This window comes from Thamnophis elegans, chromosome Z (genome assembly GCF_009769535.1).
Source record: "Thamnophis elegans isolate rThaEle1 chromosome Z, rThaEle1.pri, whole genome shotgun sequence".
In the NCBI taxonomy this organism is placed as follows: Eukaryota; Metazoa; Chordata; class Lepidosauria; order Squamata; family Colubridae; genus Thamnophis; species Thamnophis elegans.
In genome coordinates, this window is record NC_045558.1 from 81,345,111 (window position 1) to 81,360,772 (window position 15,662).

Below are 15,662 nucleotides of genomic sequence, written 5' to 3' on the forward strand. Positions count from 1 at the left end.
CAAGGCTGCCTAGCAAGAATGTAGTAATCTACAGAACCTGTAATTTACCACTTAGAGGAAAGATTATATCAAAAAATATTATGGAAGTCATGCATGCTATAGGTTCATTGGGTTCAATACTTTCTACATCATGGGTAATATTTAGTTAATGACCAATATGAAAGGCATTAAATCACACCTCATCTTCTGATGCTGCTGTTCTAGATTGGGATCCTCGTTCTTCAATGGTTTTTTAATGCTTTTGTTAATTTCTTATGTATCTTCTACCATAACAGACTGTATATTATCCCCTTTTCCTTGATCACTGGTCATTTTTATAAAATATCATTATGCAGGTAGATATAGGGGCATTCAGACAATACCTGGACTCCTGGAGAGAATCATACTGATCTCCAAATAATCAATAAAGAATAATATTTTTAGCTCTAGTGTTGAAATGGTGTTCTCTGAGTTTGGTTGTTTTCTTGCAGATGTTTCATTATTCAAACTAGGAAACATCAGTGCTAGTAAAGAGTGGTGTTTGTTCTCAGTTTATATTTTAGTCTAGTAACTTGTCCTGCCAGTGACCTTTCTGATCACAATCTTCCTGGATCAAGCACTGCTTAGATAAAGAGGATTTTATTAGTTTCAATTAATAAATCAGCTGCACCCTTATCTAGAAAAAAGATAAGGAAAGAAATCTGACAATGGTGACTTCATTACAAGACATCCCTTGAAGATGAATTATAGCTAACCAAGAATGTGACACCTTGGAGGTCTACATCACACTTGTGTTGAAACAGCTCTTCTACATGTCCCTTGTTTTCCAAACTCAATCCAAAATTCTCAATTTGGGGTATAAGGCTGCATAGAGCTAGACTCACGATACCTTCAGTGAGGCCTACTCCTTCACAGTTTGCTACAGATTTGCTATAATCTTTGGCAGGCTTCATCGTGGATACATCAATGACATATTTTTTTTTCTTGGACCTTTCATCATGGAACAAACTGCTGTTAGAGTTGATACTATTGTCCTCCAGTTTAGGAGGGAGTGGAGTACTGATCTGTTTTGTCCATACTTCTAGAGTTCAAAGGATTTTACACTTCTTATTTTCATATATGCTTTTTAATGTTTACATATAAGCGCTAAAATATTGTAGTGATTTGAGATTGGGTGGCATAAAAATGAGTAAAATACATTTTTTCCAGCTAAAAAATTCAACCAGATTTAGAAATGATGCCAAAAATGTATTTGTCTGATAAAACTGTGCAAGAATGCAAAGTTTTTCTGCTGAGCTGGTCTCTTACTCGAACTCTACTAAGCCTCCACAGAGCTTAATACAATACGACAAGACATACCAAAAGCAGATTTTCAGTGTTCAGATAAAATGATCACTTGTTAACTTACAAATGGGACCCAGTTCTAGCAGATTGTCAAAGGAGCAGCATGTTGTAGTTCCAAGAGTTGCACACAACTGCAAATCCAAAAAACAACAAAAATAGACATTTTAAAAATAGCATTTAATGTGATGATAATACACAATCGATAAACATAACATTCAGTATATTCACGATTGGAACAAAACCAGTAATCTAATTTCATGCAGCCATTTTAGGGTGTTCTATGATTATGCAGGCATATTTTATCAGAGACAACAAAACATTTTCAGTTAACAAAAGCTTATCTGTAGGTACCTCCTGCACACCTAAAAGTTCAAAAGCATGCAAATGCTTGTAGTTAAATAGATACCATTTTGGTGGGAAGTTTATAGTATTCTTGGCCTGTAGTCATGCTGGCCACATAACCACAGAAACGACTTCAGATAAAGCTGGCTTAAAAAAGGAAGATGAGCGCAATTCTCTAGAGTCAGATGTGACTGCACAGGGAGACCTTTATTTTTAGATGACTAGTACATGATAAATTTTATTGCAGATAATAATTTTAACTTTTTACTTTTATTTCTTGATATCAACTTGTATTTTTGGTTTTGTATAATATTTTTCTGACATTTGTTTCCTGGTGAAGGAGTTCTGCATACGTTTGAGGTCCTTCAGGAAGCTTCTTTGTAAATAATAACATACCAGAATAACAGAATTAGAATGTCTTCTAGTCTAATCCCCTGTTCTAAATTATGACCTATTTTCCAAGAGTATTCAATAGGTCTTTTAGTGAAAACTAAATTTTTCAATTTGTCAAATGTTGCTGTGATTGGTCTCTTCAGTCCAATGGGCATTAGGGAGATAACAGCAGCAGCGTTGGCATATAAGAGTATCAGGATTTTATATTGTGCCAAGTTAGGAGAGTATAGGTCAGTGCAAAAGATTGATCAAGAGATTGATGTAAAAGTTAAAAAGGAAGGGGGATAGAATACAACTCTGCCATACTTCTTTTTGTACCCTTACTGGGCCAGATAAAGTCCCTCGAGGGTTACATCTCACATTCAAGGTGGAATTGGCATACATTTTTTGTATGAGATAGAGGAAGCGTTTATCAATAGTAGTGAGTTTTAATTTCTCCCAGAGGGTATTTCTGGATATTGAGCTGAAGGCCTGCTTAAAGTCAAGGAAGGCTACAAAAAGAGAGGATTTTTTAAAATGTGATTTCTGGACCAGATGGTATAATACTAAGATAAGATCCACTGTTGACTTTCCTTCTCTAAATCCAGCTTGTTCATCTTTGATTATCCCCCCTGAAATTATCTAATCCTGAAATTTATAATTTAGGTATTTGGTATACAATTTACTAACAACACTCAGAAGACTAATGGGCCTATAATTGCCTGGGTCATTTCTGTTACCCTTTTTGTAGATTGGAATAATGATTGCTAATCCCCAATCTTTTGGCATATGGCCCGTTTTATCTATATATGTAAAAAGAGTTGCTAATAGAGGTGTCCACCAACTGGCATTCTTTTAAATTATTTCTTGCAAAATATTGTCAGCGCCTGGTGCCTTATTAGCCTTGAGGGATCAGCCAATAAGCCAGGATGCCTCTTCTGCTGTGACAGGAGGCCAATAAGGGGTTTGGTCCAAACTTATTTGGCTCTCATTGGTTACAGAGTCAGGGTCTGTATATACTGTAGCTCTCTAAAATATTCTTCCCAAACATGAATTAGTACCTAATTAGATGGAGGTAAAGGGGATTTTCCCAACCCTCTAGTGATATACCAAAAAGGGATGTATTTTTTGTCTTGACTGATGCAGTTAATCTATGCCAAGACTCCTTCAGAGCCACACTGGGGCAAAGTTACCAAAAGCAGTTAGCTTTGGAATAATCCTGGAACTTAAAATTTCCTGATAAATATTGTCACCAGCCAAAAGCACAGTGCACAGAATAACTTTGCAGAACGTTCAACAGCTTCATTAATTTTGGATTCTGGAAATGTTGAAAATAATTTTACTGTTTCTGTAAAGGACTCAGGTTCAAATGTATCTTCTTAGGTTGTCTCAGGCATTTACTGTGCCTGTCTATGGGGATGTTGAGAACTACAAAAGAAAGAACCATGACACTGCCTTGCGTCCCTTCAAAGAAAAACTATATTATACACCGAGAGAGAAAGAGGAATAGAACCATTGTGAAAAACAATTTCAAATCTTTTCAAATATAATGATATATATAGAAAACTTGCACAGTTATGTTACCAATAAAATAAGTCATGAACATCTAAATATGATACTCAAGTCATGATCTTTCCAAAAATTACTTTGTACATACTTAAAACACAAACTACACAAACCTAGATTTTTTTTACCCTAATGCAATTTTATATCTCAATTATGGTTATAAGGTGATCCATATTGTCATAACAAAAACTACACCATCATTAAAATAAAGCTACAGAGTAAATCCAATTAAAGAAAAAGGGTTCACTTATCACTATTTATTCTCATGACATTCATTTATTCAATGTAAGTATAAAAGCTATAAATAGCAGTTTACCAACTGACTTCATTGGCCCGTAGTTATTGCTTTTCTCCTCCTTAGTAACTTTACAAATAAGAAGCTTTATAATTAAGGCTTTACATATTTTGCCATTGCTGCATGGCAGCGTAATGACTAAGCATATTAGTTGTTACCAGGATATGTATCTCTGGGTGATAAAAGCCATAGCAAATACTCATTGTATTGCTGATGGTTAGATTAAAGATATAGCATCTCTGTCTCTGTGTCCTAGTATCATTTACATGCAGAGATTCATAAATCCCAGTAATTCATTCTGGCTTTTTGCTATTATAAAAGAAGATGGTGGCCTGTGATATAACTCTGCTGCATCATTGTTATGAATGCCTTTTCTAAGCAATTTGAAATCTCCTTATTTCAATTCTCAAAAGATACTCAAGCTAACAGCAGCTGGTTTGTTTATGAGGGAGATCTAATACTGCATTTAACCCAATTTGAAATCCCCATTACAACAGTGTAATCACATTTGGAACAGGGACATATTGTCTCCCTTGAAAATTGTTCAGACAGCTTACAGGCCACTCCAGACTTTCCATCTTTAAACACAGCACTGTTGCTCTTATTTTGGGAACTAAGCAGTCAGTTGTATAACACAATGACCACAACCAACCAGGTGTTTAGCATTTAGAATCCTAAGAATAGGATCAGATGTATTCAGAATTGTAAAGAAAAAAATGCTGTAGTATAACAACTTTTAAAACCACAAAAAAACCCATGTTAAATTGCTGTAAAACATAAAATAATGTAAAAGAGTAAAGCTTGAGATGAGCCTTATAATACACATATTTTTATATCCATAATGTGAACAGGCAATTTCAGGAAAACAAGTCACAGATCATAAAAGGTTAATGCCTCAATTGATTATTTATATTTAAAACGCCAGGAAACACATGCACCAAGGTAGGGGTTTGTAATCATCTTCAGTAGCCACCCTTGAACCTTTTTATGACTTTCAAAACCTAGTAATGAAGCTAATAAGGTTACTTCAGTGTTTAAAAAAATAATTTTGATCCATTAAAAAATTAAGAAACATTAGCAATCCCAATGTAGCCTGCTTCCCTTCCATGCCCAAGGGTATTTGCAGACAATGTTAAAAAAAAAGTCAATATGGTGGCCAGTGGAATCAAGGCTCCAACCATTTTGTGTTTGATGATCAGCCATCTTGGCTTTCTGACCATACTTTAAGGTACCTCTGTCTATAAGCCTTGCAATTGTATCACTTTCCTAGGGCAGCCTTTGACTTGTAAAAACATTAGCCTTTCTATCTGAAGTTCTATTATAATTGTACATTATATACATTAACAAGATGGCACTGTGGTCAACAAGGCATGTTGTAAATAATTCTAAATAGGATTCTAGCTTTAATTTATTTGATGTCTAATAATGAAGATTTCAGAATACTACCAGGTTACCTATTTCTAAACAACTGGTTAGAAGACTGCCAGGGTATTTTTCTTCCTCCTTAAGAAGAAATGCTTAAGCCAGATGGAAAAAGTCAAGTCTTCAGTGCTCTTCTGAAACTCAAGAGGGAAGACATCAAAAGGAAAATCTCCATATAGATTAAGTTCTGAAGCAAGCATTGGGAAAATGACAATTTCCTAGCTCCTCATCAATTAATTGTCATCCTCAATTAGACAGGATTTAGAGGGAGTTGAGCTTCTTTAATCTAACCAGATAAATATATCAACTTAGGAGAAAGTAGTCTCAGAAATAACTAGATCTTTAAGGCCTTAAAAATGGCAACAAGCAGCTTGAATTGTATCTGGAAGTAACCATTATAGCTTCCAAAGCAGTGTGTTCCCCCAAACATGGCAGGAAACACTCATCACCCATCACATTTTGTATCAGCTGTAATTAAAAGATCAGCTTAACTAATAAGAAAATAATATTAGACTGCCAGTTTTTGAACTAGCTGCCTTCTTTTTCCTTTGGGAATAAATTATCTGTGGCAATTATTTTAAATAGCTTCAGACTTAAATGGATGAGAAATCCAAAAAATATAGAAGTTTTGGCTAGACTGGGTAGTTGAAAACATCCTAGAAGAAGGCAGTAGTAAACTAACTTCATATTGCCAAAAATATCCATGTCCATGAAATTACCAAAAAGTGTTTACTATAGATGTTATGACTGAATATAGCTACTATGATTTAAAACATAGACCATCAGATTACTTAACCACCAGTAATCTTATTTGTACAATAACAAAAATTGGGATATTAGTACTCACAAAGAATGGGATAAGACCGGCAGCTTTATCTGCATCTATAACTTTTCTTAGAGTTGACCCACGGACAGAAAATGAGTTATCTGTGGGAACTTGTTTAATTTTCACTCCAGCAATCAAGACATCCTTTTCAACTGATGAATGAGCCTGCATGAAGTGGGATAAAGTTTATTCTAAAATTTAAATTGTGTATCAATTAGGTGCTCAAAAATATTTTACAATTGCTAGTCGATATAATCAAATCTTGCTAATGTAAATGAAAAATAATAAACAGCAACAAATATTATGCACAATCCTACACTTTTGTTATTTGGTAATTATAACATTACTTAAGCACCAAATGTACCAATTGTACCATTTTTTTTTACTATTATACCAATCAATAAATTTAAACAATACAAAGTACAGTACAATTAATGAGCTAGTAAATCATACTCTATGTTTCAAATATCTGTATGTATAATAATGTTTCTATGTGTGAAAAAAGTGTTACTCTTAAGTATTGAGTATAATTTCTTTGAATAATGTCATTTGTTACCTTTTCAAGAAACTCACCTGATGTTCTACAGCTATAAAATACTAAATCTATGCCCCTTTCTAGGTACATTGCTTTTTAAAACAGAAATATACTACTTCAGGCTGCTAGCCATAAAATATAAACATAATTTATGTGAAGATATGTCACTTAATGAGAAGGAAATAAAATGTTAAGAAATTCAGGGTAAGATTTAAAATATAATTTTAAAATTAAATTCATCATGGCATTATTGTAAAATAGGAATCAGAAAATAGAATCCAATGGATAAATCTGAATACTAAAATCATCTTGTAATAGCATGACTCTTGATCCAAAAAAAATGCATGCTTATTCCAAATATGGAAATAAAGCACTATATAAAAAAACATTGAAGTAAAGGTAATATAATGTCCACAATTAGTTCAAAAACAAGTTGTGTGAACTTAGATATTTATATTTCTTTAGGGTCCTACCAAAAATGAATAATAATAACAGTAATAATAATAATAATAATAATAATAATAATAATAACTCCGCCATTGCCGGTCCCAAGCCCGGATGAGAAAGGAGGAAGGTTGGGATCAGGTTGGCATCTGGTCCCGTAAAAAAACCCCCGCCAACCCATACAATATGGTGAAAAAAACAAATAAGAATTCCATACCGCATCGGTCGTCGCGCGGGTTAACAAGGGCCGCGGCGGATGTTGGGGTCCCTGGACATCCGTCGACAAGTGGGCTACAAGTGGACCAGCCAACAAAACGACAAAAATATAGTGCAGATGAAAACCGTGCCATAATGGCCTGTTACTACAACTCAGAGCCAGAAAAAAGAGGCTATTTAAAGCGAATGTATGAATTATGGAAACAACAATATCCAGATTCAAATGTTAGTGAACAACGACTAGCAGATCAAAGGCGATTTATTATACGGAATAAAGTGTTTAGTGAAGTTGAACATGAGGAAATTCAGGCAAATTGCAAAACCCAAAAAACAATATCACAAGCGGAAATAACTGATATTCAAGACACAACTAAAGACACTATAGTAGAACTCCCAGAAGAAGCTCTCGGGGAGGAAATAACATCACCACCACTAGAACCAGTTATCACTGAACCAACTGATGAACTAACTCAAAACAAAAAGAATTGAAGGATAAGATCATGGAGCATTTTCTGCTTAATGAGGAAAGGCAACGTTTACCATCACTAAAAACTGTGCCGAAGAAAATTTTGGCCCCTATCATGAAAATGGTTAATGCAGTGTTTTCAACAATTGAACCGGGATCCATCTTGGAAACAAACCAGTTAATGTACAGCGCAGCTGTAATAGTCACTAATGAACTAGGCATTAAAATTAAAGTACCTAGTCATACAACAGAAAAAGCATCAAAGCCAAAGTGGAAAATCCGATTAGAACAAAAAGTCAAAAAATTAAGGGCAGATGCTAGTAACTTAAAGAACATGCATGAGCAACGGCTTAAAAACAACAAAACCATAGATCGGCTAATCAGAAGATATAGATTGGATACAAGAAACATCAATGAAGCTGTAGAGATTGTAAAACAGCAGATAACAGCAACAGCTAGAAAAATTGAAAAATATGAGGAACGAATCATCCAATATAAACAAAATCAGCAATTTCGATCAGACCAACGGCGTTTTTATCAAAGTCTTAATGTAAATGGTGACACCAAAAGTGAAAAACCAGAAAAACAGGCCACAGTTGAATTCTGGAAAGAATTGTGGGAAAATGCAAAGGACTACAACAAGGAAGCAAAGTGGATACATGACTTTGAGAAAAGCATTGGCAACAAACAATGCAAGTATTAGAAATAACAACTGAGATGGTCAAAAATCGAGTTAAAAAGGTAAAGAATTGGACATCACCTGGAAAGGACCAATTACATGGTTTCTGGCTCAAATATCTGACCAGTTTACATGCAATATTGGCCAGGCAACTGAATGAAATTTTACAAAAGGGCCAAATTGATGAATGGTTGACAACTGGAAAAACATACTTGATTCAGAAAGATGCAAATAAAGGAACAACACCTGAAAATTACAGACCAATAACATGCTTGCCAACAACCTTCAAATTACTCACAGGCATTATTGCAGATAACATGATGGATTATTTGGAAACAAACAACATCTTGCCAGTAGAGCAAAAAGGCAACAAAAGAAGGAGCAGGGGAACAAAAGATCAGCTTCTAATTGATAAAATGATATTAGAAAATTGTAAGAACAGAAAAACGAACTTGAATATGGTCTGGATTGATTACAAAAAGGCATTTGACTCACTGCCACATAGTTGGATCATAAAATGCTTAGAAACAACTGGCATTAGCAAAAATATTACATCCTTTACTGAAAAGGCAATGAAACAATGGAGAACTGAGTTGGCAGTAGGGAATGAGAGCTACGGAATGGTTAACATCAAGCGAGGAATTTTCCAGGGTGATTCACTTTCACCTCTTCTCTTCATCATCGCAATGATCCCACTATCAGTAATCTTAAAAAAAATGAAATTAGGCTACCAAACAGCCAAAAAAGCTGAAAAAATTTCGCATTTACTATATATGGATGATTTGAAACTCTATGGAAAGTCAGAAATAGAAATCCAATCATTGACAAATACAGTCCGAGTATTCAGCACCGATATTTCAATGCAGTTTGGCATGGAAAAATGTGCCACTGTATCCATAAAAAGGGGCAAAATCACTGCATCTGAGGGAATTGAAATGCCCAATGGCCAACTAATTAAATGCAAAGAAAATGAAGCCTACAAATACTTAGGCATTCTGCAGTTGGATAACATCAAGCATGGAGAAGTAAAAACTATTGTCAGACGAGAGTACACCAACAGAGTTAGGAAAATTTTGAAATCTAAATTGAATGGTGGAAATACAATCAAGGCCATAAATACCTGGGCAATACCAGTTATAAGATACACAGCTGGCATAGTTAACTGGACACAAGCTGATTTGGACCTTTTGGACCGAAAAACCAGGAAACTAATGACAATGCACTACAGTTTACATCCACGTGGTGATACTGATAGACTGTATCTGCCCCGAAAATCAGGTGGCAGAGGATTATTACAAGTGAAGCAAACAGTTGAAGAAGAAAAACATGCACTGGCTGATTATTTAAAAGAAAGTCAAGAACATCTATTAATCAAAGTAAAGAACAAAAATCTACTGAAGGCCCAACAGACAAAACAAGAATACAGAAAAGATGTGATAAAATCAAGAATGGAGAGTTGGCAGAACAAAGCACTGCATGGTCAATTTCTGGAAAAAATAAAAGATAAAGTGGACAGGGAACAAACTTGGTTATGGTTAAAAACAGGTACATTAAAGAAAGAAACAGAGTCACTAATCCTGGCTGCGCAAGAACAAGCTATCCGCACAAATGCCATTAAGGCCAAAATCGAAAAATCCTCTGATGATGCCAAATGCAGACTTTGCAAAGAAGCTGACGAAACTGTTGATCACATACTCAGCTGCTGTAAAAAAATCGCGCAGACTGATTATAAATTGCGGCACAATTCAGTAGCACAAATGATCCATTGGAATTTGTGCAAAAATTATAATATTAAAACAGCAACAAACTGGTGGGAACATCAGCCTGAAAAAGTCACAGAAAATCAGATGGTCAAGATCTTGTGGGATTTCCGTATACAAACCGACAAAATACTGGCGCATAATACACCAGACATCACACTGGTTGAGAAAAATAAGGTCACAATCATAGACATCGCAATACCAGGTGATAGCAGGGTTGCCGAGAAGGAACATGAAAAAATTGCAAGATACCAGGACTTAAAAATTGAAATTCAACGACTATGGCACAAACCAGCAGTGGTAATTCCAGTGGTAATTGGCACACTGGGTGCTATTCCAAAAGCACTGGAATTACATTTAAAACAGTTAAAAATTGACAAAATCACCATCAGTCAAATGCAAAAAGCCGCACTGCTTGGATCTGCACGCATATTACGAAAATACATTACGACGTCCTAGGCCCCTGGGTGGGGCCCGACTAGTAACCAATGCCAAATCCGGCGAAACAACTGGCCGCTGTGATACAATTGAATAATAATAATAATGAAAGTCAAGAACATCTATTAATCGAAGTAAAGAACAAAAATTACTGAAGGCCCAACAGACGAAACAAGAATACAGAAAAGATGTGATAAAATCAAGAATGGAGAGTTGGCAGAATAAAGCACTGCATGGCCAATTTCTGGAAAAAATAAAAGATAAAGTGGACAGTGAACAAACTTGGTTATGGTTAACAACAAGTACATTAAAGAAAGAAACAGAGTCACTAATCCTGGCCAAAATTGAAAAATCCTCTGATGATGCCAGATGCAGACTTTGCATCAAAGTCAAAGTGTAATCTTTAGTGAGATTCACAGCCTTTGGGGCTGGTTAGTAGCTCAACAGCTTGAGTTCTAACCAAGGACCAAGGAACTGTTAAGATAACATCGGAGAATATAAGCGGTTCCAAGTAGGGTGGTTTTTTGTAGAAGCAGAATGTTCAAGTCTGGTAAATTCAGGTTGTTGTTGTTGTTGTTGTTGTTGTTCTTTTATTAATCTTTGGTGAGATTCACAGCCTTTGGAGCTGGTTGGTAGCTCAATAGCTTGAGTCCTAACCAAATACCTAGGAATTGTTGGTAACATCGGAGGATATAAGCTGTTCCAAGTAGGGTGGTTTTATTATTATTTTATCATTGTTGTCCTAAAAAAACTTTGGAGGGAAAGAGGATGAAACATATGCTTGAATTATTTGACATTTGTTCCAGGAATTTGCTTCCTTGTCAGACCTCATTTTTCTCCTAAGGTTGCCTTCTCTCTCCCTCCTCCCTTGTTTGATTCTTGCTTCACAGACTACTTTAAAAGGTCAAAAATATCTTACAGCAAATCCTTGTGTAGACAAAAGAATCTCCTGACATTCAAGTTGCATAGTTTTGTATGTATTTTCCTAGTAAATGCATTTTTGCAGGTGATTTCCCCCAGTTTTTGGGGAGAAAGTTGTAAATGCATAAATGTGATGTAGTTCTCTTGTACATACAGAAATTACAATTTTAATTAAACTGAATTCACAATGCAAACACAATGCAAACTATTTTTTTATATACTTGAATAGTACATTGAAAGTTCAGGGATGCTACAAAGTAAGAAAAAAGCTTGCATAAATACACTTTTTTGTAACCTTAAGCATTAGAGCTTATTTTTTCAAAGCTATCAATTCACAAACAGTTAAGATTTTCAAGAAAAAGTATATACATTAAAAAGGTTTTTTTTTGTTTATTACTAGCTGATAATCCAGCGCTACCCGGGTATTTATTTATCCCAACCTTTCTTCCATAAATGTTGCCACACTTTCTAATGTTGGATTTTCCCCCTTACCAGAGGGAGCCCCATTGTGGAGTACTGTGAAGCTATTATTATGGTAACTCCAGAGCGCTGTATAGTAGAAGCCATTTTAAGGCAGTACAGTAGATGCCATTTTAAGGCACAACAGGCTGCGTCTTAACAGTGTTAGAAATGTCTTACCCACACAATATTTGTTTCCAAAGGGTAATTCATCTGTGTACCAAGTTTGGTCGAAATTGCTCCAGGCTTTCCAGAGTTATGCTGGAACATACATACACAAATACACACACACACACACACACACACAAACACACACACACACACACACACACATATATATATATATATATGATAGATAGATAGATAGATAGATAGATAGATAGATAGATAGATAGATAGATAGATAAAAATAATAATAAACTTCAGAAATATTTACTTGCCTATTATTCATTCATCCCCACACATCCTCCCTGACCCTTGCAGCATGTCCCTCACACTACAGGAATAACATGCCTCCAGTACTTCTGGTTTGACATCATGGCAAGATCGGACATAAGAAGTGGGGCTCTGTGAACTTGCACCAAATCTTCCTCATTGGAGGGGCCTCCAAGGGTTTAAACTCACCCTGTTGGGGTGATGAAGAAAGGAGAGGCACCCTGCAGGTTATGGAGAGCAGTGGCTCTCCAACTGGACCCAGGGATTCCCTCCCATTTAACAATGAAGAGGAGAGGCAGCTATTATGGCTTCTGTAAAGCTGGAGCAGCTGGAGAAACAAAGAATATGTTAGAGAGGTATAGATGAACTGGGTGAGAAGATTATTTATTTTACCTACAACTTAACCCCAAAGAAAATAAAAGCTGGAAAAGAGACTCTTTGAAGTGGCAAATAATTACAGAAAGAAAAATTATAGACCCAAAAGAAAAGGAACAAAAGGGAAAGCACAAAATATTTAAAATATAGAAAGATTAGATATTTTGGTAAGGCATTTTAAAATGCTGGAATTATTTGTCTGAATATGTACTATTTGCAAAAAACTGAAATAAATATTTGTCAGATTTGGTGCGACGTTGAAATTCAAGCTGAAGGCACCTGCTGGTGAATGGAATATATACTAAACTCCTACAACCTTGGGAAGTATTGCTAAGACAAAGGGAAAAAAGTGGAAATAAATAATACCTGTAGGACTGCTGTGCTATCTACTGTTCTATATCTTTCTCCTTCATGGTTATTTGAGGTTTAACTTGGAGATTATGGAAGGCATTTAAAGAAAGGTACTTTGAAATGCCAGGATCTATGACTGAACTGACAGAGTGAACTTAAGGAGACATTTGGAAATCTTCCTGGATTACCTAAATGGAACTAATTGATTAGCTGTGGAACACAAAGAATTATTGCATTCCCCTGAGGACCAACACTAGGATTGAGCAAATGGTTTCCAAGCTGGCTTTCTGAGGTCCTAGACCAGTGATGGCTAACCTTTTCCAGACTGAGTGCCCAAAGCGTGTGCATGCCAGAACCTCCAAATTGCAATGTACTCCCTAGCATGTGCATGGTACACATATGCATTTGCAGCTCCCGCATGTGCCCTGTGGCCCCCTGCATTCACGCATGGCCCCCTGCATACGCCCCTCCCCTTACATGCATGCGTGCCCATGGGATTGTTATTAGAATAGTGCACAAAAACTCTGAACAATTAAACAATGAACACACGCTAATACAAATACATATATAAACACCACAATTACGTAAGTATCATTAATGTAAACAAATATTATTAATAATAGTAATATTATTAATTATTTGTATTTAAATGAATTATACCAAGATGCCTCACTGTTCATATAATGATACTGATGTATATCCCAAAATGAATAAAAAATTACCATCAACCTCCAATTAGAATCAATGAGGGAAACAGAACAGAACAGCAATACTGACATACTACAAAAATATATAAATCCATAAAATAACTATAACATGAGAAATCTTTTAAAGAATTGAAGACATAATTCACTAAAGTGAACTTTTGTAATTTACATTGATTTCACTTACTGAAACTATTTTTTTTTTTTTAGTTAACAAGTCCTATTGCCTATATAGATGAATCAGTTCCAATAAAATGTCAGAAGAGAAATAAGATTACTTGACTGGGACCTGCTAGCTGAGGTATTCTGACAAGTGCAGGGTCCCAGGTGGAGTACAGGAGGAGGAGAAGGGTTTAAGCAATTTAGTCATATTATAAAATGTCATAGATGGTATGACACCGATAGTCTGTGGCATTACAGAAAATTAGAATTGGGGTGGAAAAGACAGAAATAGCACCAGAATCCAAATCGGACTAAACAAGTGTTTTCAAAGCATTAAGATGCTTGTTTCTTGCTGCTCTTTGCCTCCAAGGCTCACCAAGGATCAGCTGTAAATGCCACAGTTCTCCAATATTGATTCAGGACACAATTCAGCCTGCACTGCTAATTTTTGACCAAAATGTATCTTTATCAAAATTTATGTTTATCAAAAGTATTGCTTGTCTGTCAACTATCTGCATTATTGAGAATGATTTTGAAAAATCAACCTGAAAATGAAAGGCATGACATCTTAATGAAATTTTAATCTATGTTGAATGAGTATTATGTATAATTTTATTTCCATATCTACAGTAATGCAGGGAATAATGTACTCACTTGATCAGAAGTATAAGCTACCAGTCGGCCAATAATTTCTCCCTGAGTCAGATTTTCATTGTCTAACTGAATACGATGGATTGCTTTGGTTCGAGCTGCCAGCATGGCAACCAAAGTAGCTTCACTGGCAGTTCCCTGTGATGGAAAATTGGACAGGTTGGATAAGAGTATCCAGTAAAAATTGTCCTAAATTAATAAGGAGTATCCACTGCATTGGTATTGCTTATATAGTACAATTGATGGTACTGAAAATCACACAACAGCAACATCATCTTGATGGTCTAATCAAATAAGAATTCTTTCTTCCTGACACAAATGTATGCAACACAGTGTGTCATCCATGCTTGCTTTAGATGTCAATAGGCTGTAAATACATTTATGTGAAAGTGCTCTTAGACAGCCTGAGGGGAAAAAACAGCAAAGAGGCAAAAGCAATATTATACAGCGATCTTTTTTAAATTAAGGACAGAATCCATCTTATTTCACCTTTCTAAATCAGAATATTGTTAACTAAAATTAACAGGGTTGCATTCTTAAATATGGATGCACCCCTAATAAAATGACAATGCAAAAAAAGCTGAAGGCGCTTATGAGTAACTTTGCTTTTTAAAATGACAAATACTAAGAGGACAGTCAATTTCATTTTTCTTTACAAACATAGGTTACTATGGTGAACAGACTCAAGAGCCGGCATATATATTGCCAAATAAAGCCCCCGGCAGACATTTTCTTTCATCTTTAATTGTTTCAAGTGGCACATTTGAAGTAGCAGGCAATGATTTCATATTGATTTATCCTTTCAGCTGTAATTAAGCACCAATTTTCATAAGCGAATAGTGCAAATAATCATTTGGGTTTAAATCTAGGAAAGGTTGGCAGTTTTCATATAAAACCCATGTTTCACATGTCCTTTCCTG

At 35.4% G+C, this 15,662-nt stretch overlaps 1 protein-coding gene across 2 annotated transcripts in view; it reads right to left on the reverse strand.

The window, feature by feature from the left end:
• Window positions 1-15,662, reverse strand: part of DDC (dopa decarboxylase) — a 65,287-nt gene that overhangs the window by 28,525 nt on the left and 21,100 nt on the right. For both annotated transcript variants that reach the window (XM_032236739.1, XM_032236738.1), the window contains 3 exons: window positions 14,746-14,880; window positions 6,168-6,311; window positions 1,388-1,454 (listed from right to left, as the gene is read on the reverse strand). In XM_032236739.1, coding sequence (XP_032092630.1) covers window positions 1,388-1,454; window positions 6,168-6,311; window positions 14,746-14,880 — 346 coding nt within the window. The remainder of the gene's footprint in view (window positions 1-1,387; window positions 1,455-6,167; window positions 6,312-14,745; window positions 14,881-15,662) is intronic.